General features: G+C 39.2%; 1 protein-coding gene across 9 annotated transcripts in view; it reads left to right on the forward strand.

The window, feature by feature from the left end:
- Positions 1 to 25996, forward strand: part of GRIP1 (glutamate receptor interacting protein 1) — a 664666-nt gene that overhangs the window by 506145 nt on the left and 132525 nt on the right. For all 9 annotated transcript variants that reach the window (XM_036018708.1, XM_028532026.2, XM_036018706.1 and 6 more), the window contains exons 3-6: positions 10438 to 10573; positions 13414 to 13559; positions 20227 to 20310; positions 24714 to 24789. In XM_036018708.1, coding sequence (XP_035874601.1) covers positions 10438 to 10573; positions 13414 to 13559; positions 20227 to 20310; positions 24714 to 24789 — 442 coding nt within the window. The remainder of the gene's footprint in view (positions 1 to 10437; positions 10574 to 13413; positions 13560 to 20226; positions 20311 to 24713; positions 24790 to 25996) is intronic.

The following is a 25996-nucleotide window of genomic DNA, read 5'->3' on the forward strand; positions in this document are numbered from 1 at the left end:
ACCTAACCCACTGATGACTAGCTCTTACTAGCTGCAAGAGCGATCCCACCTACTATCTGTCTGTCTTGGGGGTCTTCCTTCACTTCTAGAATGTTCCTTTCTTCTCACCCACCAAAGGGACAAGACATACCTCTCTCTCATCCCTCTCTCATCTAGACTCCCAGACCAGACCCTCTGATCATTCTAACCCTAGCACCACCGCTCTAGTTTTTCGTGTGTAAATAGTTAGTCAACATAAGATACTGGCCAAAACGATATCAAAATAGACATCCCCAAAAATCCTCCCCAACAATGTCTCATTAAGTTGCTCAGCAATTTACTATAGCACAGAGTGTGAACATGCTCAAAAAACATTTTTGGACCAAAAGGGTTCACAGGTAGCTATAGGAATGCAGTTAATTTCTCAAGGAGAACACTGAAAATCAGAGTAATCTCAAAGTTAGCTGTGCCGATTGCTGAAGTTTAACTTGAAGAATCCAGTTTTCAATCATATCAACAACACTGAAAACGTGATTACAACCACCTACAAGTAAAAAATTACAAGTGGAGGGTTTGCCCAAAGGAAAACCTCGTGGGGCTCTTGAAGCAAGTACGACGGCTGGATCCCCAGTAACTGCTGGTCCTTATGGAGCCTCGGATGTAAATGCCCACCACTGTCCTTCCTGCTCAGGAAGGGAAGTTTCTCCAAGGTGAGTTGGTTCCTGTTTCCTGACTATGGTTTAGTCACCTTCAACTTCAGGTGACTATGTGGGAACACGTGACTGGTAGACTTAGGCACTGTTCACTCTCCCGTGATCCCCACCCAACATGCTCACACATCATACATGTCAGCCTGGCGGAGGCTGTGCTGTGATTTTCAGTTTGCTCAAATCCAGTCTGATTCCAGGTCCTCAGGGTGTCCGTGAATTCCCCTGAAGCTTTATGTAAAAATTTTCCCAGGGAGAAGGCCCATGGATTCACTAGTTTCTCAAAGGAGACTATGATTTTAAAAATTATTGAACACCACTGCTACTTGTTTTATCTTCTATACATATCAAAATACAATAAAATATTGGCAAGCTGAATACCTGGAATTTTCCAATATTCAAATAATAATAATAATAATAATAATAATACCATGGCTAATGTATAACATTGAATATTCACTATGTGACTAGTACTACAGTACGTTCCTTGTAAGAATTTTATCAGTTAATTTTTGTCATACTCTCAGGGTAGGTACTATTATATGCCTATTTTAGAGATAAGGAAATTAAGTCCCAGAAAAACTTAAAAAATTTGTTACTATATTGTGACACTGGAAGCTTAATAATTTTGACAATTAAATCATTCATTTTTTGAGAAGCAGAAAACTGAAAGAATTCTAGTATTACCATATTTTAAAAGGAGGGATTTTTATTCTTGATGCTTTAAGAGACCTATGATAATCTGAATCAGTTACACCAAGAGTCTGTATCTTTGTTCTACTTTTTAAAATCCTGCTCTATAAGCCTCGCTGCTGTTTCTTAGTGGATTGAGTGCACGACCTTTAACCAAAGGGTTACCAGTTCAATTCCCAGTCAGGGAACATGCCTGGGTTGCAGGCCAGGTCTCCAGTAGGAGGTACATGAGAGGCAACCACACACTGATGTTTCTCTCCTTCTCTCTGTCCCTTCCCCTCTCCCTAAAAATGCATAAATAAAATATTTAAAAATAAAAATCCTGCTCTATATATCACATACTTCCAAGGGTCTCAGATTTTTATATTTGATGCTGCATATTTGTATATCCTCTTCATCTGAAGGTGCTCTAAGAAACATACAGATATTAATCTAGTCCTCCCTATCACTGTGTGAGATAAATACTGATCATAATTTGTTTCACATGGCCATTGGTGCCAGGTAATATTTACATGTTATACATCCCTTCCACTAGTCTGACTTATGCTCAGATTCCCCGGGGATGAGCAAAATTCTGGTAGGTCTCTCATGTCACCACATAAAGGTGGAGAGTGCCAGAAGACCTTCCTCTGCTAGCGTGGGAGACTGCAGGTGCAGCCATTCATCACCAGAGCCCAGCCTTGTTCCCTGCAGCTTTGCTGAACCAGAGGATGTTAGGAGGAATTTGAAATGAGTATTGGAAAAAGCATCTGTTCATTTCCTTAGGGGGATAAACTTTCCAGTGGCACCAAACTAACAGCAATATACAGATTAAATTGTAGTGTGAGCAATTATATTCTCTCCAGAAGTAATACCCAGACATAGCTAACGTATTCTGATGCGAGCCTCAATCCCACTTACTAAGGCAATGGTAAAAAATAATCAACCAAAGAAGCTTAGGGACATAGGTCTGCCCCTGTTCAAATTCTGCTGCTTTATCATTTTGCTTCTGCACCATCCAGCAATAACTGTGTTTGCCACAAGTCAATGCCCATTGCCCCGTCACAGTTCCCTGTGTTGAGAATGATGGCTCATTTCTCAGCAGTTACCAGGAAGCACCTGCGACTCTGCTGGGCACCATTCTGGGCACTGCAGGTACAGAGGGACCAAAGCACTATCTCCATCCCTCACATTTGACATTTGTGGCTTACTGTGTCAAGTTTTTATCAATAATATTTCTATTTCACTGTTTATGATTTTTAAGAGTCTATGTAGTTAATGAAACATCAAGAAATCAAGAGCTTCTCCCTGGCCAGGTGGATCAGTTAGTTGAAACATCATCCTGTTCACCAAAATGTTGCGGATGCAATATCCGATCAGGGCAGTCACCTAGGTTGCAGGTTTCATCCTCAGTCAGGACACATGAGGGAGGCAAACAAACAACGTCTCTCCCTCTCTCTCTCTCTCTCTCTCTCATTCTCTACTTTCTCTCTGTCTAAAATCAACATATCCTCAGGTGAGAATTAAAAAAAAGTAAAGAACTTCACCAATGCCTATTTTGCTGAACATGCCCATGGTAGTGGCATTTTAAATGTGTTTTCTCTTTTTTTGTTATAGCTATGGGGTGAGGATCTTATAGACCCCTCACTTTGCTTGGGGTGTGATGAAACTGTACGAAGACTAGGTTTTTTCCCTGGTACTAAATCTCATTCAGTTTCTTTCTATATGACAACATGTAATGTAACTGCTCCCCTCCAATCAGTCTGAGCAACACAAACTTTCTCTCATTTTTCAGATTCCTTTTCTTAGTGACTGATGTCAACATACCCCAAACAAGCCAGACATCTTCAGGTCCTCTTGTTTTGCATAGCTCCTCACCCTATTCCCCACTCCACCCCTTGCCCTGCCCCCTGCCACACACACACACTGATTGGTCTGTAACTCAGGGCAGTGCTTCCTATATACTATGGCAGTGGTTCCCTGCCTTTTTGGCACCAGGGACCAGTTTTGTGGAAGACAGTTTCCTCCATGAACTGGAGTGGGGAGATGGTTTCCGGATGATTCAAGCACATTACATTCAAGCTCACCTCCTGCTATGCATCCTAACAGGCCCTGACTGGTACAGGTTCACAGCCTGGAGACTGGGGACCCCTGCACTATGGAGTCCATGCCATCCACATAGCTACTGGCAGATTTCAGTCTCTCGTGGGTTGTCTGCCTGTCCCCCAGAAATCCTCTCTAGCCTATTGCTTCAGCATCTGTCTACCGCCCAGTTCTTAGCCTCCCTTGCGGTTAGGTGTGGACAGGCAGCAGGTTCCTGCCTTCGGTATGGGAGCAGAAGGAGATGAGTGGTGGTGTGTAAGCGAGCTCTCGTTCTCCTCTCACCAGCTGAACGCAGACAGAATGACGTGCTGAGCAGAAGTCTCCAAACTTTCGCAGTTCAAGGAGCCCTTAGTGTGTGTCAGGAATCTTTGCACAGTACCTCTAGGCCAAGTGAAATGTCAGCAGTTCCATTCAGTTAGTAGTTAGGTCCAAACAGCATAGTGCATAGTTATATCCTACCCACTCAGTAACTGTTTGAAAAATACATATGAATTAAAACATGCAGTAACGGTATGTGTGTATTTGTTGGGCATTACACAACTTCTCAAACCTTCAAATCAAATTAAATATTACAACTTCATTTTCTGTTCCACATTGTTTTTGATATGGATTTTTTTTTGTCTTATCACAACAACCACCAAAAATCCAGCTTTGCAAAGATAGGGTTTGGAAAAAAAACTGTTTCCAGCTAGTTGGTGGTGTTATGTCCAACAGTTACCAAGTACCAAGTACAGCCATATTTCCCTCAGAAATTTCAAATTGTCCATGGTGGTGTGGTGAGGTCACTATGGAGCCCTGAGGCACCTTAGGGTGAGTTTGCAAACCAGAATTCTGGGCGACAACAGAGTCATGCATGGAAAAGAGAGTAGATCTCTGGATCCCGATGTAGAGGAGAGCTGGCTGCTGCTCAGGAACACCACCTTGGACTTGCACATGGGCAGAATCCACTTCCATTGTGGTTGAGCCATTGTTCATTTTCAGATGTGTTGACACAATCTAGCCTAACTGAGTTAATACACTATATTACTACAGTGGCCTTTTTAAAAGTTCACCTCGGCCCAAATCTAATGCCTTTCTCCCCAAAACTTCTTGTCATCATCACCAAATCCACTACTCTACACTAATAACGGGCTAAACTTTTCTAAAACTCAAATCTGAGCCCTTCTCGGTTTGCTTCCCAGACTCTTCTCCACCTGTCTTTCCTTCTGCAACAATCCCTAAGTCAGCGTCTCTCAATCCTGACCATGTGTTAGGGTCGCATGGGTGCTGTAAAGGTACAACAATACTCAGTCTCTTACCTGCAAGGATTTTCATCCAGTTGAAATGGGCCAATTCCTTGAAGAGCACAAACTGCCACAACTTATCCAACATGAACTAGATATCAAATAGCTGTGGAACTATTAAAGAAATGTTCTCAATTGCACATTTAAAAAAGGAAGAAATGTCCAAACCCAGATGGCTTCATTGAAAAATTACACCAAATGTTTGAAGAGAATAAACACCAATCCTACACACTCTCGTCCATGAAATAGAAGAGGAAGAAATGTATTTCCCATTTCATTTTATGAAGCTAGTATTATTAGCCTGACACCAAAACCAAAGATAGTACAAAAAGAAAGCTGCAAGTTATGTCCCTCATGAATATAGACACAAAAAAATCCTTAACAAAATATTAGCAAATAGAATTTAGCTATATATAAAAAGAATTATATATCATGAACAAGTGAAGATTACTTGAGAAATGCAAGATTGGTTTAATATTAGAAAATCGGTGTACTCCACTACATTGTCTGACTAATGAAGAAAAGTCACATGATCTTATCAATCAATGCCAAAAATATTTGAGAAAATTCAAACTCATTTATGATTTTAAAAACTTTCAGAAAAACAGAAATAGAGGGGAACTTCCTCAATTTGATAAAGAGTATCTACAAAAACCCAAACACTAACTTATTTAATGATGAAGCACTGAATGCTTTTCCCCTAATATCAAGAATGGATTTGCAGCCCTGGCTGGTGTGGCTTAGTGGACTGAGCTCCGGTCAGCGAACAAAAGAGTCACCAGTTTGATTCTCAGTCAGGGCACATACCTGGGTTGTGGGCAGGTCTCCAGCAGGGGGTGTGCAAGAGGCAGCCACACATTGATGGTTCTCTCCCTCTCTTTCTCCCTCCCTTCTCTCTCTAAAGGAGAATGGATAAATAAAAAATTTTTAAAAAAAAGAATGGACTTGCACTAGGTAGAACCTGTGCAGTAAATGGCCTGTGTTGTTCCTTGGCCTTTAACACCTCCCTCCACCCCCACTTTTGCTGAGCAAGGCTGTCTTCAAGGCTTCTCTCCGTGATGACTCCTCCAGGGAACTGTCCAGAACCCACTACTCGCCCTGCCTGTGAGGGATCCTCCCAGGTTGGAACATGATAGGCCTCCATCTATTGACTCTGTCATAGCCCTTATCGCTCTCCGTTATGATGACCATTTTTTGTCTGTCTCTCCTCTGTCAGCAACTGTTTTTACAAGTGTCCACTTTATAATTCCTTGCTCATTTAGCCGCTGAATTCTAGGGAACTTTCAAAGTTAGAGGTAACTCCCATTTTCTGGTCTAAGGCTAATTATACTTTTAAAATAAGCAATGAGGTAAGAATCTCCACACACTGAGAGTTTCACAGAACAAACTACAGTTATCATGCCGTACCTTTATTCCGTATAAACAGTATTACAAAACGCTAAAGTGGTCTAATATGGGTTTTGAGTGCACTATGCCTATGAAACTTCTCTGTTTTTCTTTCTTTATGATTATTTTTTTTTTGTACAGCTAAAAAGTTCTAGACTCTAACCAGTGTTTGGGGGCAGAGGTTTTGCCTCCCCACACCAGGCCCCCACTTCCGGGATGTATGGGTCTTTTTATAATCTCTCTTGAGGGTGATACAATTGGTAGTTTAGTCATAACTCCATTACCTCATTCAGGTAGGCTTCATGCGTAGGCTGTCCCTGTGTTTTCAGAGCAACACTCAACAGCAAGCTGCCAGGCTTGGGGAACACAGTTCCCAGAATGTCTGCAAGGGTTCATGTTCCATTTTTTACTAATATAAAATATATCTCGTGCCCACCAAAAATCCTATTAATATTTTTATCAATATTGTGAACTATATGGATTAATTTAAGGTGAATTGTCCTGTTGTTGGAGTTGGGTTATGCTAGCCACTGGAATAATTAGTTTTTAGATGAAAGGCTTTTTCTCTGTTTGGTATAGTGCTGTGTCCCCAAAGCCTAGAGCAGTGTCTGTAGCAAGTGCTCAGTTTTTACTGAATGAAGGAATGGTTGCCTTTCCACTTATTCTGATCATATATCCCTTAGACTTCTTTTAAAGTTTTCTTTATCTAAATCTTATACATTTTTCATTAATTTTTTTCTCAGAGATTTAACTTTTGGGGTATTATAAAAGTTTCTTCCTTCTATAACTTCTAACTGGCTGTTGTTTGTTTATATAAAGTCTATGGGTTTTTGCATATTAATTTTGTAACCATCTATTAATATGTTATTAAATTTTCTTGTTTGTTTGCAATATTTTTTCTCAGAATTCTCTTGCTTTCAACAGACATTATTGTTATTTTTCCTAAAATTTCTGGAGTTTAGTAATTAAGAGTATTGAATTATACACTCAGAGAAAAACAGCAAACAACTACATCCCCTTCTGTCAGTGAGCTTCTTGTTGATTTTACTGAGTGAGTATACAGATGTAAGACTGCAAAATTTTCCTAAGATAACTAAATATGGTGATTGAGGAAACTGTCAAATCCAGAACCATCTTATTCCTTGCCAGTTGGGCATCAGCTGATTTCTGTGTTGCTTGCTAATTTGGAGAGTCCACAATCTTTGCTGCATGGTGCTCTTGATTCAAAAAGCAATATTTGCAATTTAAATCAAAATAAGAAATTCCCCTACGTGTTGACTTGCCCAAATTCCACTGTTTCACTGCAAAACTTTGTTTAGTAGGCCTTGATATGAAATTGAACTCATGCAAATGAATGCATCTGTCTTCATTTCTCTTTGCCATTAAATCATTATGCAAACATTAAACACCACAAAAAATATAAAATGACTGATTAATCTAGTAGAGAGTGCAGGTTAACTAAAAGCCAACTCCAGAAGCATGTTCCTGCCTCTGCAAACTGCTTCTTTTCTCCTACCCCCTTCAGAAATCCCTGTAAAAGATTTAGTCAATCCTCCAGAGACTAGAGCTGCTTATTGGCAGTTAACATTCATGTGATTCAGTGCATTTTCCTGCAATAATATTTTATCTTTACTCTTGAGTTTTGCCTGATTTAGATTTCTCCTTTGGTCTGTTTTGCTTTGCTAATCCTGATCGATAAGTACAGACAGATTAAACAGAAGACAAAATTGTGACAGGAATGGTGCTCTTGGAACAGTAAGCCTGCTGTGTACATTGTTGCCCAGACCCCCTCCTCCCGGGCCCTTCCCCACAACCTACACTGTGGCCTGCTGCTTTCTGAATCATTTGCCTCTGGGAATAGGTTGTAAGCATCTCAGAATTCTTTCATCTTTGGGTTTGATTGTCTAGCTCACAGTCAGCACTCAATAAATGCTTAAATCAATGAATGCACAAATAACTCAATTAACTGGTGCATGAATATTTTCTATCTTTTATGTTATTAAAACTAGCTCTTGGGGAAAGATCTGAAATATTTTTAAATAGGAGAGTAGTTGACTATTACGAGTTTAAAAAGCCCAGCTGGATTAATATTTTAACAGAGACCAAATTAAACTAACGAAATCGAGCTTTTCTAGATTTTTAGGGTTCAGCCAGAAACCTGAGAATGACCTGGGTTCCTTCTGAAGAAAACTCTGTTGTCCACATCCCATAAGACTGCACTTATATAGTGATTCTCATTCCATGCAAGAAGCATGTTTTTGAAAGCCTGAATAGGAATAAAGTTCTTATGAATTGAAACTTACTTCTCCCTTGAAGGATATTATTATTTCATAGTTGCTTTTTGCACATTTCTGACTGACCTTTAAGATGGGCTGTTAAAAACCATGCTTCCAACTCCAAGTTCGAGCTCTCCAAGATCTATAATCAAATGTTTTAATATATAGCATCAGTCTACATATTTAAAGAAAATACAAAGAATTCCTTTGTTGGACAAAATTGTGGGGCACATTATGTCTCTGTACTGTGAATAGCCATCATCTGTTAATGTATTTTCATTACTTTAATTATCAGCTTTATTTTCTTAAGTGGTTTATACCTAGTCTTCTGCCAAGAAGGATTTATAGGGGGAGTTGTTACGTTGATCTCTGCAAATATCAGTTGGGCCTATGTATGTTTTTATGGGATGTATAGGGGGTTATTTTGCTGGTTCTAAGGGGACACAGGTGAAATGCACACCCGATGGACTTTGTTACAAATGCTTCTGGTAAATGATATAAAAGTCTCTATGCTTTGTATACTTGACAGGAATTTTGATTCTTGAATTTCACCCATTATGTGTTCTCCCACAAAGTGTAGTGAATGAAGCTGACAACATTCACACTCATAAACTCTTCCTTGGCTTCTACTTTAAAGGGCAATGACAGCTCACATATGCAGTGTCACAAAACTACCATGAAAAAGATGTGTGCTGGGTGCTGAGGTCACAGGACCTGGCCATCTCAAAAGCCCTGCCTGGAATGACATCCTGTATGTCACTGAGGCAATCAGTGACCTGTCCCTGCCCCCCACCTGCCTCCTTTCCCATCCATGATACTCTGTTCTTCTTACCCAACCAGATGAGAGATTATTTCCTTCCCCAGCATAATTCAATTTCTTTTCATTGGCAGATATAATAGTATACCAGCAACAACAACTTAAAAACCTTTATGATAAGCATTCATAGAGATTTTTTAAAATAATTAACCATGTTATACGTAATTAAGGAAGGAGCAGAGGTGTGCAAACAATCTGTTTGGTTGTTTTGGTTTTTTTTACTTTGAAAAAGAAAGTCTGTTCTTGAAGTTCAAATAGTGTCTTTCATGTCCTAGAAGTGCATGACCACTGAAAATCACAACCTGATTTAGTAAGAGGTGGAACAGTGTCCACTGTCCCCAGCCCTACCCAGAAAGTGTGTGTGCAGAGCAGGGAATAACATCACAGAGAGTTGTGAGGCAGTTTTTGTCATAACCAGCCTCTGGACTCATGAATGTTGACATGACTCATTTTTATTTCTGAAAGGAAGGATGTTCTTAAAGTCTTCGTATCTTTGGTTGTGCCTGAAATCAAACGATTGGATTTGGGTTCCCTCTTAGTGTGTAGACATTATCCCCACGGGATCTGTAAGACTTAAAATTTTTCATGTGCAGAGAATGAGGACTTGGCAGCAATTACCAGGTTTCTGAGGACCAAACCTGCTTTGTGACATATTTCGTAAGAAGTCATGCTACTCGTTACATGAAGCCATTGTACTTTGTTTTCTGAAGGACGGGTTGGGAGGAGGAGTAGAGAGTCAGTACTATTTTTCTCAAACCTGTACAAAGCTCTCTTCATCGGCTGAAATGTAACATGAACTTGGGCCCTACTGCTATACTATATGCATCTGTACTATTATTTTTAAATGTGCTGGCCCCTGCTTTCACAGCTCTCCCTTGTTCTCTTTGGAGTTACAAGGAGAGAAACCAGAAAAAAATCGCTTCAGAATGGTAGGAAACAAAGGGCAAGTATTATCATTTGTATGTAAGCCATGTCAGACTATCTATTGTGAAATTAGAATGAACTGTCCCACCGGTACCCATTTTAATAACCTATAATGGAATATCTGCATGCAATCTTTATGAGATACTCTGCAAATTGCAATGAAAAGAGGTCACAGATCTTTTCGCATAAAAGAAAAAGTAGGAAGAGTTCATGGGGAAGCATCAGTTCCCCAACACCTTGTGCTTCTAATCTCATTTCATGAGGCAAATGCTTTTCTTCTTTTTAAACAGAGGAATTCAAGGGCTCCACCGTCGTTGAGCTGATGAAGAAGGAAGGCACAACCCTCGGATTGACGGTGTCCGGAGGAGTTGACAAGGATGGCAAGCCAAGAGTATCTAATCTGCGACAAGGAGGAATTGCTGCTAGGTAACCACATCTCGGGGAAGTTTGGAAAAGGGGTCACAGAGTGCAATTAATCCAGAAATCAAAGCTCCATCAGAAGAGGTCCCTAAACAACAAAACAAAGAAACAAGCAAAATATAACCAAAGACACTGAAATAGAGGGCAGGCTGACAGTGAGCAGAGGGGAGAGAAGAGGGAATTTCAGGGGAGAATAGGAAGGATTTACAGGAACAAATTTAAAAGACACGTGGACAAAAACTAGGGGGAGGGTGGTAATGGGAGGGAAGTGGGAAGGGTTGGGTGGGTGGGCTGGACTGAAAGGGAGAAAACTGTACTTGAACAATGATTAAAATAAAAAAAAGAAACAACAACAAAAAAGAGGTCACTGGTAAATAAGGGACAGTTGCCCTCTGCTGGCCAGAAGCATCGTTGGGGTGTGTTTCAGAAATATGGTTTTTCTGGCCTGTGCCAAAGTCACCAGGGAGTCCATCTTGGGAGCAGCCAGGCCCTCATAAGATTTTAATTTTAAAACACCTATATGGTGCCCTGGCTCACGTAACTCAGTGGATTGAGCGAGGGCTGCAAACCAGGCATCACAGGTTCAATTCCCAGTCAGGGCACATGCCTAGGTTGCAGGCCACGGCCCCCAGCAACCGCACATTGATGTTTCTCTCTCTCTCTTTCTCCTTCCCTTCCCTCTCTAAAAATAAATAAATAAAATGCTTTAAAAAAATACCTATATGGCTCTAGTCCCCAAATGTGCCACTGAACACAGAAGGGCTGCAGTGGGAAGAGACACTGCTCATGCACATGTGGAACACACGACCCATATAACCTGTATGGCTGGAACTGTCATTGAGGGCCCAACTAGGCCCAGTGCTGAGCCTCTAAGTAGTAGTTTTGCTTTCCTGGCATCTTCTCCACTCTCCTACTTGTGAGATTTTCCTTTTCATCAAGACAAAGTAGTGATTTTCCAAAGGACAGAAGGCTTAGACGAAGAGGTCTCATTTTGTGTCTGTTCCAACGAGCTGCAAATTGTGCGTGTTGTCACCACAGGCAATGTGTCTTGGATGCTGGGCAGGGTGGGCCTGCTTAGCAGACAGGTTCAAAATTCGCCTTAGAAAGTGGGGGCACATGGGTCAGGTTTCATTAAAAGTAAGGTTATGTACCTTAAATCCTGGACCCCAGTGCTCTTGCCCACGTGGTCACGAGTTAAGCTTTAGAGTTCTTGCCTTATAAAGTGTCATTTGAAATGATGATTACTACCTATGGTGAACCAGTTTGTACAATTGATTTATAAGCTTAATCCAAAGGATTTCTCCATGATTGGAGGTACTTGTAAAACAAGCTGATGTCAACACAAGCCTCTTAACTTCCTTTCTTCAGGCAATTCTAAGAGCCGTCTTTCCACACCCACAGCCTCCTTCCTTTTATAGCAGTCATGGCCCCTCCGTGATGCTTGAGCTCCATGTGTCTCCAGAGCCTCTGCCTGTGAAGCAGGTGGGAGTAGGGAGGAGCTGCCATTTGCAGTTGTGTTGATGCTGTAATTAAAAGTAGTGCTGGGCCAATTACATTGAGTGTTATCAATCATCAAATATTCATTGTTTAAGGCACTGACATTTTATAGGTAGTAAACCAAAGTGATTACAAATAAAATCTCTGCCCAATGGGGGCTTATAACTTATAAGGGGAAATATGGAATAAAAAAACATGAAAAGTGTGGGAGTAATAATAGCGTTGTCGAATAGTGAAAAGCGACAGCGTGAGAGTAGTCGAGGAGCGGTAGGCAGTTAAGCTACCCAGCGAGCATCAGTAAACCCAAGGCAACAGAGAGAGGATGTACTGCAGGCTGTGGCGGGTTAGGAAGGCTCGGCGAAAAAGGAATGATTGGAGCTGGACTGGTGTGAAATAAATGAATTAGGTGTTTCTATTTGGGGAGAAAATATTACTGAAGGTCCTTATCAGTGACACAGATTTTAAGTACTGTCATTTGTCTCGCTGCTTGCTCTTGGCTTAGAAGTAAAGTTAGACTAAAGACCCAAAAGAACCCAAGGTTCTGTTATGGTGGTGAAGGGAGAGACAAGAATGTCACCGAAACCCAGTATTTTTATTATAACTTCTTCCTCACCAATAGCCTTCTTTACCACTCATGTTGTAAACAATAAAGAGCAAAATAAGCTGATGCTCTTAGCAAATTCCCAGTGAAGATACTGAAAACTGTGACGTGTTCGAAAGACAGGTGGCAGAAGTGAGAGAGAATGGGAAGAAAGAGAAAAGTCCTGCTGGGTCCAGGATCTGGATAATCTACCTCCCAGAGAACAAAGCCTTTGTGGGCAGAGCAATGAAAAACAATTCTCTGTATTTTGTTTCACGGTGCCCTTTAAAAATAGAAGAGGCAAAGGATTAGGGGAGGAAATCTGTGGCAGCAGCAGACCCAAAGCAGGACTTATTTTTTCTTCCTCACCCAAGGACAGGTTTATAGAGAGGGGAAGGTAGGGAGAGAGGGAGAAAAACATTGATGCAAGAGAGAAACATTGATTGGTTGCCTCTCATATGCTTCCCAACCAGAGATGAACCCACGACATAGGCGGGTGCCCTGACTGAGAATCAAACCCCCGACCTTTTGATTTAGGGCTCAGCACAGAACTTCTAAAGGCTAACAGTAGCATGCATAGAAGGGATCTGTTGACTCTCTCATCCACCAGGGCGGTATTCCCACCATCAGGAGCCAGACAGAGCCCAGGAGGCAGGGACTTCTGCCACCTGGCCCTTGCATGCACAGTCATGAAGGGAAAGCGGAAAATCGAGTCTGCCAGGCCTGTGGAGAGGAGGGGTCCATTGACATGACATTTCCTATTTTGCAGGAGTGATCAGCTGGATGTAGGTGACTACATCAAAGCCGTGAATGGGATCAACCTGGCCAAATTCCGTCATGATGAGATCATCAGTTTGCTGAAGAACGTTGGGGAAAGAGTGGTTCTTGAAGTTGAATATGAGCTGCCGCCAGTCTGTAAGTATGACAACCCAAGGCAGACGGCTGCACCACGATTTTGCCTAAAATAATTGTTTTTCATTCTTTTCTTTTGCCATCATTGTCTCATTGTAGGAATGGCAAAGCATAGTTGCTTAATATTTAAAATTTATTTGAATTGACAAAAATATAACCTGCTCAGGAAGAATTGAAAAGGGCATAGTGAACAATGGCATTATACAGGACTCATGTTCCATTAAGGTGATCTGCAAACACTGTATTTGCCAGTGAAGCTATTTTAATAAACAGTAAACATCTCTGTAAGTTCTCTGCTTAAGTTCCATCCAGGCTTTGTACTTAGTGACTAGGTTTAGGAAAAGCATGTTTAAAGTGTTTTATATTGATTCTTTATAGTTGTGTTAATTTCAGAAGCATGAAGATGGATGTGGAACATGTTATTGTCAAGTAATAATAATAATTATTATTATTATTATAATGTAACAAGAGCAGCCAACACATTTTGAGACCTTTCTAAATGTTTGACATTAAACTGAACCTGACTTGCATCGATACACTCATTCCTCAGCACAAGGACAGTTAGTACAGTGGAGCAGAGCTTTGGTGTAATAGCCACATTCAAACCTCAGCTCCATCTTTTACTACCTATGTACCTTTGAGAAAATTACTTAAGTTTTCTGAATCTCAGTTTCCACATCTGGAAAATGGGCATAATATTAGTTCCTGCTCATAGATCTGTTGTGAGGATTAAATGAGTATTTGTAAAGCACTTAGAACAGTGCTTGCCCCTATAAATATTTTTGATGAATAATAAAGACACCAATCAGCCAACACTCAAGATAGATATTATTATCATTATTATTCTCATTTTACAGAGGCTTAAATATCTTCCCCAGATTAGTTAGCAACAAAGTCAGTATGTGAACTCAGGCTCCCTGACTCCGAAGTTCATGTGCTTGCTTCTTCATTGTGAGGCACACCTTGTGCTATGTGAGACTGCTGTCCTACATTTAAGCTGTGCTCTTCTAGAACCACCTCTCCGATTGTTAAGCTATTAACGTGGATGCTGTCCTGAGAAAGCTTTTTCTTTTCTGTACTGGTGGGAGCTCAAATTGAATATTAATAATCAATAACAGCCTATTTGTTTAGCAATGATTTATTGAGCATTTACTAGGTTCTCACCCCCACTGTGTACTTCAATAGAGTTTACATTCTAACTGGGGAAGACAGAAAACAAAATAAAACCACAATAAATAAGTTAATTATATCACATGAATGCCATGAGGAAAAGAAAGAGCAAGGAGATGGGTTGGTTGTGCTGGGGGTTGCAATTTTAAATAGGGTAGTTAGGAATGGCTTCATTGGGACAGTGACATAACCAGTGGCATGAAGGAGGTGAGAAAGCTGGCTGTGTGGATTTCAGGAGGAAGAGAATTACAGAAGATGGAACAGCCAGGGCTAAGATAAAAAAGCAGGAATATATCTGGAGTTGTTCTAGAAACACTAGGAAGGGCAGTGTGGCTGGAGCCGAGTGAGCATGAAGCGAAGTAGGAGAGGAGGCCAGACAGGTAAAGGAGGAGGTATTTTTGTAGACTACGTGAGGGACCTTAAATTTTGCTCTGAGTGCTATAGGGGCTGAGGAGTGATGTGATTTGATTTATATTTTGAAAGGCTCCCTCTGGCTGCTGTGTGAGGATAGACTGCTGTGGCAAGGATACATGCTGAGAGACCAGTTGGGGGCGCTATTGCAGTGATTCCGGTGAGAGGTGGTGGTGGAGACAGCGAAAAGACATTACATTCTTGATCTATTTTGAAGGCAGAGCCAACAGGACCTTCTGACAGATGTGCTGTGGGATGTGCAGAAATAGAGGAGTTGAGGACCACTCTGGGTATTGAGCCTGAGCCACTGGAAGGATGGAGTTGTCATGAATGGGGTGGCTAAGAATGTGGGCAGAGTTGATTTATGAGGGGGAGAGCCGAAGTTCATTGTTTGAAATGCTCCAGTGGAGGTGCCTGTTTGGCATGCAAAGAAGAAATGTTGGGAGCTGGAGATCTGGTTTGCAGTTTTGGAGCAAGCTCTGGACTAGAAATGTAAATCTGAGAGTCATGAGAATGTAGATGGTGTTGGAAGCTTTGGGACAAGATGGCAGCACTAGGGGAGTGCATGTACATAAATCATGAGCTCTTCTACTTACTGAGAATCTAATGTGATTTTATAACAAAATCAATTGAAATCTGTGTTCAAAAACCTTGCTCAGCCACTTTTCATTTTCAGCAAGTGTAGGCAGTAGAATCCAGTATTGAGTGCTTCTACTGGGTCACTGTTAGTTTCACCCCTTGCTATTCGTGACCTTAAACATGTTATTTAAATTCTCTGAACCTTGGGTTTCTCATCTATATCATAGATGTGGAATTTTTGTAAGAATTCAAGGCTATAATCATATAAAGTGTTTAGATCATTATCATATACTTGGTAAGCCATAGTATGTTAGCCATTACTACCATTTTTATTATTATACTGAAAGTGCCATGTTTTCTTGAACTTCAAAAGAGTCTGTTTTGAAATCACTACCTCAAACTATTGCCCAGAAGTTAAGAGAAGCCAGATATCTAGAGCTAGTAATGTTCCTTGATTTGCATTTTCACTCCACTAGGGATATGAATAGCAATAAAACATAGTATCTTCCTAAAAGGAACTCTTAGGATAGCTTTCCAGGGGCAAGTACAATAGAGGAGATTGGCCAAATTTGGGCTGATCCAGAGCTGGGGATTTCTGGGAAGATCTGAAAGAGGTTATGCAGATCCAGGGAAGAGGAACTTCCCAGGCAGAGACTACAGCAAGGAGGTAAGAATCTAGCCCAGTGCACAGGTTGAACTACAGGGTGGAGTTGCTGGAGCCTGCAGGCAAAAACCCAGAGGCCTGAGCAGGGATGAGGCCAACAACATACGCAGGAGCCAAACAATGGGGGCCAGGTAAGCTGAGCCATGTGGGTGGATCTTGGATGGTGTCAAGTGGGCAATAAAGAGCCTTTAAAGGCCTTTAAAGTCAAGGAACAGGCATTACCAGATGTGAGTTTTTAGACATACCATTTTAAGAAGCCATGGAAAATAGATCAGAGGCTATAAACCAAAGGCTATTACAATTTTCAAAAAAAAGGTCATGGCCTGAATAAACATAGCATTAGTAGGGTTACAGGGGTGGGGGTAGATAGCAGATGTATTCAGAGGTTAAAACCTGTCATGACTTGGTGATTATATAGCTTTTTCTTCTTCATGCAATAGATCTAATGGGAAAAGGGGAAAATATTTTTAAATACAAAAGTGTGAATTTTAGAGTAGATAGCAGATGGAGGAGGCCTATTCTCCAAGGATTATCTTTGTCATTTTCTATTATGTTTGGATAAATTAATAAGATCTTTGTATTCAGGAAGGTTGAAGGGATTAATAAGCCTCCCCTCCACCGAGCTCAGGCAGCCAGAGTAGGAGCAGGCCGCCAGCAGAGCCTGGGGGGAGAGCTGACTGCTGAGGACAGGTCTCCTGAGGCTGAGACTAGTAACTCTTTCGAGAATCACATCAATCTGAGACTCAGCCAATCCCACAGACTAGAAGAAAGTAGAGGAAGGGTGTATGTGTGTGCATGTGCGTGCGTGCGGTCTGTAGATGAAAAATGGAATGTTGATCTTGGGCAAACCACTTACCTTTTTAAGATTCACTTTGTTTATGAAAATGAAGTGGTTGATCTATATGAGCTTTAGTTCTTTTTAACTTTAAAATTATGTGATGGTTTGAGACTGTTGAGAAAGAATATTAGCAAACAGTATGAGACATTTATATATTAAAGTCCAAAGCAGTGCCTTCACATTAATCTCTAAAGAATTTTGAAATATCACATAATCTTCATCCATTCTTTTAGTTAACACCTAAAATTCTTGGTATATAAGCTTAAATAATTGGAAAGGGTGTCATTTCTGGCATGATGTTTGCTTTATACATCTTTGAATGCTGTTTTTCTTCAAACCTTGGAGCTATATATTTTATGGAATATGTTTTTTTATGGAAAATGCCACAGGGGATTGGCAGAGGCAGCCCACACTGTTAGACCATCAGCTACATGAGACTAGCTTTCTGTCAGAAGTCCTCCTTTAATCCAAGTAAATGTGTTAAAGCATGCCTCTGTGACAGCCTTTCTTCTCAGTTCTAATTCTAAGAGAGATAGACATGATGATGGTGATGATGACGACACTGTCTCAGATCTCTTCCACCTGGTTCATTCTGGGATTCACTCTGAAGGGGCAGCTGCTACCTGGGGAAAGCTTTTCCTGTGGCAGTGGCAGAGGGAAAACACTTCCAACCACAGTTTACATCTCTTAACGTCCCTTTGGCCAAAGCAAGTCACATGGGCAAGCCCAATGAAATGAGGTGGAAAAGAACACAACTCCTATTCTCCTATTGAGGTAGGAGTTGAGGAGGCAGGGAAGTAGTATGTCATTTAGGAAAATCTAATCTACTATAGTAAAATAATAAGAATATGCATATACATATGCATATTCACATATGGAAACAAGGGATACCAGTACACTAAACACTCTAAGGACCAGTATTTCTTCACGGTGAAGTTGGTTCTACCTAGCCCTTCCACGTATCAGATTTGATTTTGGGGGATACCTTTAATTGGATCTTTATGCCCACATACACACAGATGACGTAGTGAGTAAAATTCACTTGGCAATATAGGATATCTTGGTTCTGAATATAAAAACATAGTCACCAAGAGACAGTCATACAAATAAAAATTAGGGAGACCAAATCTGTTTCATTTAAGTGTATTAAAATATAGTCAACATTGACATTTATCTTTGTCGATAATGAGCATCAGTAGTGAGGACAATCTCAAGCTGTAGATAATCCTAAAAGTCTTTATACTGACTTCAGATTTGATTGTAAAATTTCGTGGTCAGCAAGATTTAGCTCAAAAAAATTAAGATTACAGTACGTTGTGTTGCCAGAGCAGACACTCAGCCAACAAGGCCAGGTGGCCCAGAATTAGATTTGGTTGTATATAATTGAATGTTGACTTGATGATTAAATAAAATATTTGTAAACTACTTTGCAGAGTTCCTGGCACACAGTAGATGCTCATTAATTATTTCTCCCCATGTCTTTTCCTTTGCTGCCTTACCAATAGAACAAAAAGATCATGTTCTTCACTGATTTCTTTAAGTGGCTCGTTGGATCATAGAAATAAGAAAACATTTGGCTTAACACTCAATTTTTTATTTATTTAAAACTGTTATCAATAGTTTCAGCTCATTGTATATATTATTCCTGGCTGATTAGAATAAACTGAAATCCCCTGAGAACAAGAATATGACATTTAATTAAATCAGCAGTGTACCAAAACATTTGGTCAGCTGTAGGTTTATGTTATTTTTCAGCAGATCCAAGTTCTTATTACACTTTATGCCCCAGCTGGATGAGTGCAGGCCTGTGTACTTAGCTGTGCACTTTCATACTCATGTTTGTTCCTTTGAGGATTCAGAATTTCTAATAAACATGGTTATCATTAATGCTTAATTACAATTACCTCCTATTACTAAAATGGAAAGAAGTGTTCTTTTTCAAAATGCCTTCAATCATGTCCATATATTTCATGTTGATAGTTTTATATAAAATAGCCTTCAAGATCTAGTAACAAGGTAAAAATGTGTCATTGGCATTTACTGAAAATAGGGTTAGATAATTTGATATCATTATACAAATTCAATAAAAGATCTAAGACCATCAAATTCTACATCTTACAAATTTTTCTGTCTTCATGAAAATAATTTGTGGAAATTTTATTACTCAAAATAATAATTTGTGGAAATTTTTTGGTTTTAATTCAGCAAGCTTACTATATACAGAATTATTTACCAATTTCATGAAAACAGTTGTACAGACTAGTTTACTGACTATACCCTTATACAACTTATACCTTCATACTGTGTGTACTGTAATTAGAGATTGCAATCTGGCGGTGTAATTTTATTTTGTGAAATGAGAGCAATAAGCAGGCAAAGACAACAAAAGCATGATGATATCAAGTAAAATTAAGTAGATCTTTATCTTATTAGTCAATAGTAATATTTTTAATGTACTTAGGATTTCTCTTGCCCTCTAAGTTTCCAATGCTGATATCTTTGTTTAATTGCTTGGCATCATGCAGAAAATCTGTTTGTATCAGCCTCATCTCTTAAAGACAATTTGAGAATACTTTTTCTTCCTTTGCTAGCTGCAAAAATAAGAATAAACACATTAATTGTTCAATAAGTTTTACAAAAATCATATTGTTTTTGTTTTTCACAAAGGAAAAACAATTCTGTTTATCATGTGAAAAGTGTCTCTCTTGTTCTACAGAGTTTTGTCATCTACCTAGAACCTGGCTACACAAGCAAAAAGGAAAGGCCTGTGATTTTGATTCCACTTGAACCTATATAAGTCACTTATGCAGATAACTTTTATGGTATTTGTATGTCATTCCAATTTTTTTTTCTAATATTTTCTTTGAAAATAAGTTACTGCTGTCTTATTACTCAAAAATAAGAATTATTTGCAACAGGAATCTTCTATATTTTATGCCACATAAAAAAATTTAGAAATGTTATTGTGACTTAAGACTTGTGTTTCCCTCTCTCTTTTCTGCATTCAGCTGTCCAAGGATCGAGTGTTATTTTCCGAACAGTGGAGGTTACGTTACATAAAGAAGGCAATACATTTGGTTTTGTAATACGAGGTAGGTGGTGGTCAGAAAATATCAACCATCAGTTATTCTTGGAGAATTCATCAGTGAAATATTGGAAGTGAACTAGAGAGCCATTCTCAAAGACTCTGATGTTTCCAGCACATGAAGTCACCTTATAATATTTGTACCCGCTCTTTTTTGAAGAAAATGAGTGATGAGTGGGAATCAGAAGTGGAATGCAAATGACCTAGTTTTATTTTCAGTCTGTCAGTGCAGAGCAAAAAGTCACTGTCTGTAGACCTTGTCTATCCACAGTCATCCTACTTATTTCCCACTTCTCCACGTCTTTTACCTTCCCTCTATACTTTTCCATATCACTGAGTCAAAAACATTGATCGGTGAAGGTTATCAGAGAGGAGAGAGTGGGGGAATGAGCAAAAAAGAAGTGGGATAAGGACAAATTTCTAATTATAGAACAGTAAGTCACAGGGATAGAATGTGCAGCATAGGGAATATAGTCAATAATATTGTAATAACTTGGTATGTTAACAGACCATTACTGGACTCTATTATGGTGATCAATTTGTCAGATATATAAATGTTGAATAACTATGTTGTACACCTGAAACTAATATAATATTGTATGCTAACATAATATTATACTTTAAATTTTTTTAAAAAGATAAACCCAAAAATTTTTAAAAAGTCATTATTGCCATAAATCCCCGAGTTCATAATCTCAATAAAGATTATTGTGTGCTTTGGAAAAATAATGTTGAGTATGGCTTGATTTGATTTAGTACATTAGGATTAAGCAACTTTTTATTCTCCTGAATTGTTTTGGTATTACAGTTTTATAAAAATGGTTTGAAGATAATTCAATCCCTTGGGGACCCATATATATCAGCTCAACTCATCTTAATATGGAGATGAGATGACATTAATAATAAAGATTTCAGGGGACTCCAGCTTGTCTGTAAAACCATTAATTCTGAGCTGTAATTTTGGCTTTTAATATTCTATTTTTTCTCATTAGCAGTTTTATCCCTTAAAGACTATGCAGATATTGACAATTTATAATTTCTAGTGTGAAAGTGAGGTTCAATAGGGAACTATAAGGCAACAAAATTTTTTTTAGGATTTCACATGTCTTGATTTTTTTGTTTTTGTCTATTATACATTGTGTTTCACGACAGTCAAAATTCTACCCAAATTATTGAAACATTAATTAAAATTAACTAAGTATCTTAATAAATATACAAACATCAAAGAGTAAAAGAGATGCGTTCATTCATATAGGTTTGCCTTAAATGACTGAGCTTTAAGTGCTAGGTTTTATTCTTCAGCAGTCCTTTAGCAAATCAATCAGTCAAACATTTATTAAGGATATGTCAACAGTCAGCATAGTGCCAAGTACTCTAGAGTCATAAGACAGGACCCCTATCTACAGTAAATTACAGTCCAGTGAATTTAAGACATAAGTTGATAAAGTGCTCAAGTGAGCAGTAGGAAAAATGGGCAACAAGGAACTCACTGAGTGGTTTAGACCAGAAGTTATTACACTTTCCTGACCAGGTCCTAATGTACCCTAATAATTTACCTTCACCATTTCTACATTTCCATGTAAAAGAACTAAATGGATATACTGAAAAGTCAGTATACAAGTAATTTTAGCCCGAGAGTGGGGTATAAAGATCTGTTTTTGCAATAGAGGTGTGAAAGAGAGGCACTTGAATTGCATGCCCACAGGACTAATTATTGGAAAGCTGCAGTAAAAGTACTGCTGGTTCAAATATTTGTCACTAGTTGCTGTATGGTTAATCAATAACCAATCAAATTGTTAATGAAAAAGCTAAACCAACAGTAATTTAGCATTAAGAACTAAAAAAAGGTAGTTGAAATCCACAACCACCTCAAGACAACTGATGATATAATGTTAACAAAATGTTCTTCCCACAGTTCTCAGGACTTTCAAATACCCATGTATGTGCATGCGTGTAAGAGTCTTTTAATATGAGCCTGGAGATCTACCTGGCACATTTTCAGTACTTAATAAATGAATGAATAAATAATTGAATGTTGCCTAGATTTACATGGACATCAGACTCCTTAGTATTATACTGACATTGAAACTGTTAAGACTAATGAATTTTAGTATATGAGTAACAGGTTTTTGTAGGTTTTAATAACCCCCTCAGTACATTGGTTGAACATAAAAGTTTGTGGAATTTTGCATAATTTTTCAATAAGAATCAAATACAGAATTCATATTTTTAGATCAGTTTGAGATTTATCTGGAGGGTCTTTCTGGCTCAAAAGGTGTCCACCATCCATCTCTTACAAATCATTGGTTAATCACAAAAAGAATTGCAGAGTAAAAAAGTAGTGTGGATACATGTTATCATGGCAGATAATGCATTACAGCAGCATAGACACTGAGCTAAACTGTGGTCTATGGAGACTACCAGGACATTCAGAGAGGAGGGGAAGATTTTGCAGATGAAGCATATTCATTTAGTCCTGGAGAATTTTTTTCTTAACCAATTAGAATGGGTCTTAGAACAATAACATTGGCTTTAGCTATTGAATGGAATTACATTCCCAATGATACGTCACAGGTTCTAAAACCTTGACTCACCAAACAGTAGAAGCTTGCTTGCATCCATAGAATGAAAAATGATGTTGTGGCCTAAATCTTGGAGAGTTAAATTTCAGGTAATTCCCTTACCACCACACTATGGGAGCTGGTTTGGGCCAATAGAAAAGTCACTCTGCTGTAAGTTACTTTTCACTTTGGACACAAGTGAAAACTATCTACTTATTCTGTATCTAGTTATTCTCAACTATAAAGTTGAAGGCAGATGGACCCATCTAACAGATGGAGCCTGATATTCAGGTATGGTTTGCACTGTGGCCCTGCCTGGCACTGATATTTTTACAAAAACATCCCAGGCAGTTGATGCTAATGTGCAGTCAGGATTGAGAATACCACTGGACTCTGAGTGGTTTTACACTTGGCTTTGCATCACCAAACTTCTGCAACCCAGGCACACCATGAAATTTGGTTGATTATTTTAAACACTGATAAAAATATCGTATGTCATGAAATTTAGAGCTATCTCTCTCACACTTTAGTATCATTCACTGTTATATATTTACATTTAGATCTCCAAGTCAGAATTATGGAAAGGTTTCTTGCTGTCTTTTCTAAATCCATACCCCTTTGGGGGAAAATAGATTTATCTTTTTATGGTCTCCTTGCAAATGAGAAGTTACATAATAGTATTTTTCTCTTAGGCTTGGTTTTTTAAGTTGACCTCCCTACCTGTGGCAGGTTTGGGAAATATCAGTCTGTCCTACCAGGCAAACGTTCAGGAACGACTTCGTGACAGTAACAGTCCTGCTAGTCAGATGCTGGCAAATTAGAGACCCCCGCATGGGCAGCCAGGACAGTGACATGTGAGGGAGTCAGGTCTCATTCAGAGCGGTGAGGACACTGGAAATATTCAGCCCTAAGATGAGACTTCACAGGTGTACAATCAACCCTTGGAAAGGGATACATTTTCAACCCTTGGAAAACATTCCTTGTACAAGAAAGTATACATTTTTATTTTACGACTCTTGATAACAGAACAAGGATGAGTGGATGGAAGTTGAAAAAAGATAGATGTGAGTCGAGTGTTAGGAAGGACCTTCTGGGCATCCGTCCATTGTGCAGTGGGCTGCCTCCAAGCTAATCAGCAGAACAGCGGGTGCCTCTCGTGGATACTGGGGGTGGGGGGCCAGATTAAACAAGCGGCACAACGGGATCCTAGATAAAAAAGAGGAGCTGTAATAAATTACCTTCTAAAAGCTTCTCAGTTTCAAACATTTTTAAGGAGAAATTTTTTATACCAAATTAAAATACCCATCTAGGCCTTCTAATTGGCTTGACATAATCTGCCAAGTTTGGCCCCAAGTTTTGAACATACCAATTTAACGGAGACCATTTGAGCCACTTCAGTCTTTCTTTTTTGCCCTCTTTTTATGTGACTTGGATTTTTCCTTTTACTTTCGTTTCTTCTCCCTATATGTCAGGCTGTAGACCTACTCACCTGGATTACAGCTCAGGTTAACTAGTGCCAGATATCCCCCCCACCAGCACTTTGTTTATTGCTCGCGCCTGTTCTAGATGGGCTCGTACCTGTTACAATGAGTTGGTGCTCTTGTGACACTAGTAGTTCAGTATTTTATATATCACCTGTGGTTACAGACATATATTTAGTGAGAGGTGAAATGAGTTCAAAAACACATTCCATATAAAATGAAGAAGATTTTTGAGGCTATTATGTGCCAGAAGAAAAAAATGGGTGTGTTTTCCTCCACACATCAGCAAAATGTACTTCAGTTTCTCAGCTGGCATTTTGTGAGCAAAGTTTTTTAGTGAAAGAAGTTGTATTTCTTTTCTTTGCTAGGGGGAGCACATGACGATAGAAATAAATCTCGTCCCGTTGTGATAACATGTGTTCGTCCTGGAGGGCCTGCTGACAGGTAAAATTCATCTTTCTGTGTCATTATCCAAATAGACTTAAGGACTCTGGCATAGAAGTCGATGAGTTGTAAATTTCCTAGTATAAGATAGATGTTAACTAGATATGTTAGAATGTGAAAACTGCAATAGTTTGGGCTGCAGAATCAAAAGAAAGGCTTGACTCTAGTCTTTGGCAAGTGACTTAAGAGTTCGGAGCTTCGTTTCCACCACTGTAAAATATGGATGATAGCTCTCTTTCAAGTTTTGTTGAAGATTGGAGATATGTGATACCTTGCAGGGGACTTATCATCCTGTAGATGTAATAAAAGGCAGCTGGCATTTTTAAGGCAGGCACTTGAAATGCATCAGCTCCATTTGCTAGTCTCCTAACCTGGAAAGACAAGCAGTGGTGGTCTGATTCTTACTATGATCAACATCCTTATCAGTATTATGATTACCTTTTGATGATGTATGTCTGAATGGAAGTAACTTTTAATAAAATGGAAGGAATGTCATTGGTCTCTAGAGCTGTCTTTTCCTGGATAATTTGAATATTATAAACCTCAGTGGGTATGTCCCAAGTAAACTCACAACTTAAATACCTCAGGAGTTACTTATCTTTATATTAATTTCCACAACAAAAGTTGACCACACAGTGGTGGGGGGACACAGCATGGCTGGGGGAACCATTAGATCTTGTGGAAGGGTAAAAAAAAATGCACTGATCATCCCTGACTGCACTATGCTTCAAACCAGGATATATGTTTAAAATTTTTCTTAGGCAACAGAAATGGCAATAATAATAAATACTACTTATTGAGCACTTACTGTGTGCCAGAAACTGTGCAAAGTGCTTAGCAGACATTATCTTATTTCATCCTCCCAACCACCCATGAAATGAAGTATTTTTATCTACATTTACAGATGACAAAACTGAGGCCCATTACGGCTGACCGACCTGCCAACTAGTACATCAGAGAACTAGGGTAGAAATTCAGGTTTATTTTCCTTCAAAGCTCATACTGTGAACTCACATTTTTAAAAAATTAATATTTAATATAAAATAAGAGAATATGAAGACACTGTTTTCTCACTTGTGCTAAAGCATATTTGCCTTTCCAGAGGATAACACAGAGTCAAATTTTCCAGGGAAATACTGCCTTTTTTCTCTTCTCATGTCTTTTCATTTCTTATTAACATTTAGAGTTGGAGTTGACAGAAAATCAG

Source organism: Phyllostomus discolor, chromosome 2 (assembly GCF_004126475.2).
Source record: "Phyllostomus discolor isolate MPI-MPIP mPhyDis1 chromosome 2, mPhyDis1.pri.v3, whole genome shotgun sequence".
Taxonomy (NCBI): Eukaryota; Metazoa; Chordata; class Mammalia; order Chiroptera; family Phyllostomidae; genus Phyllostomus; species Phyllostomus discolor.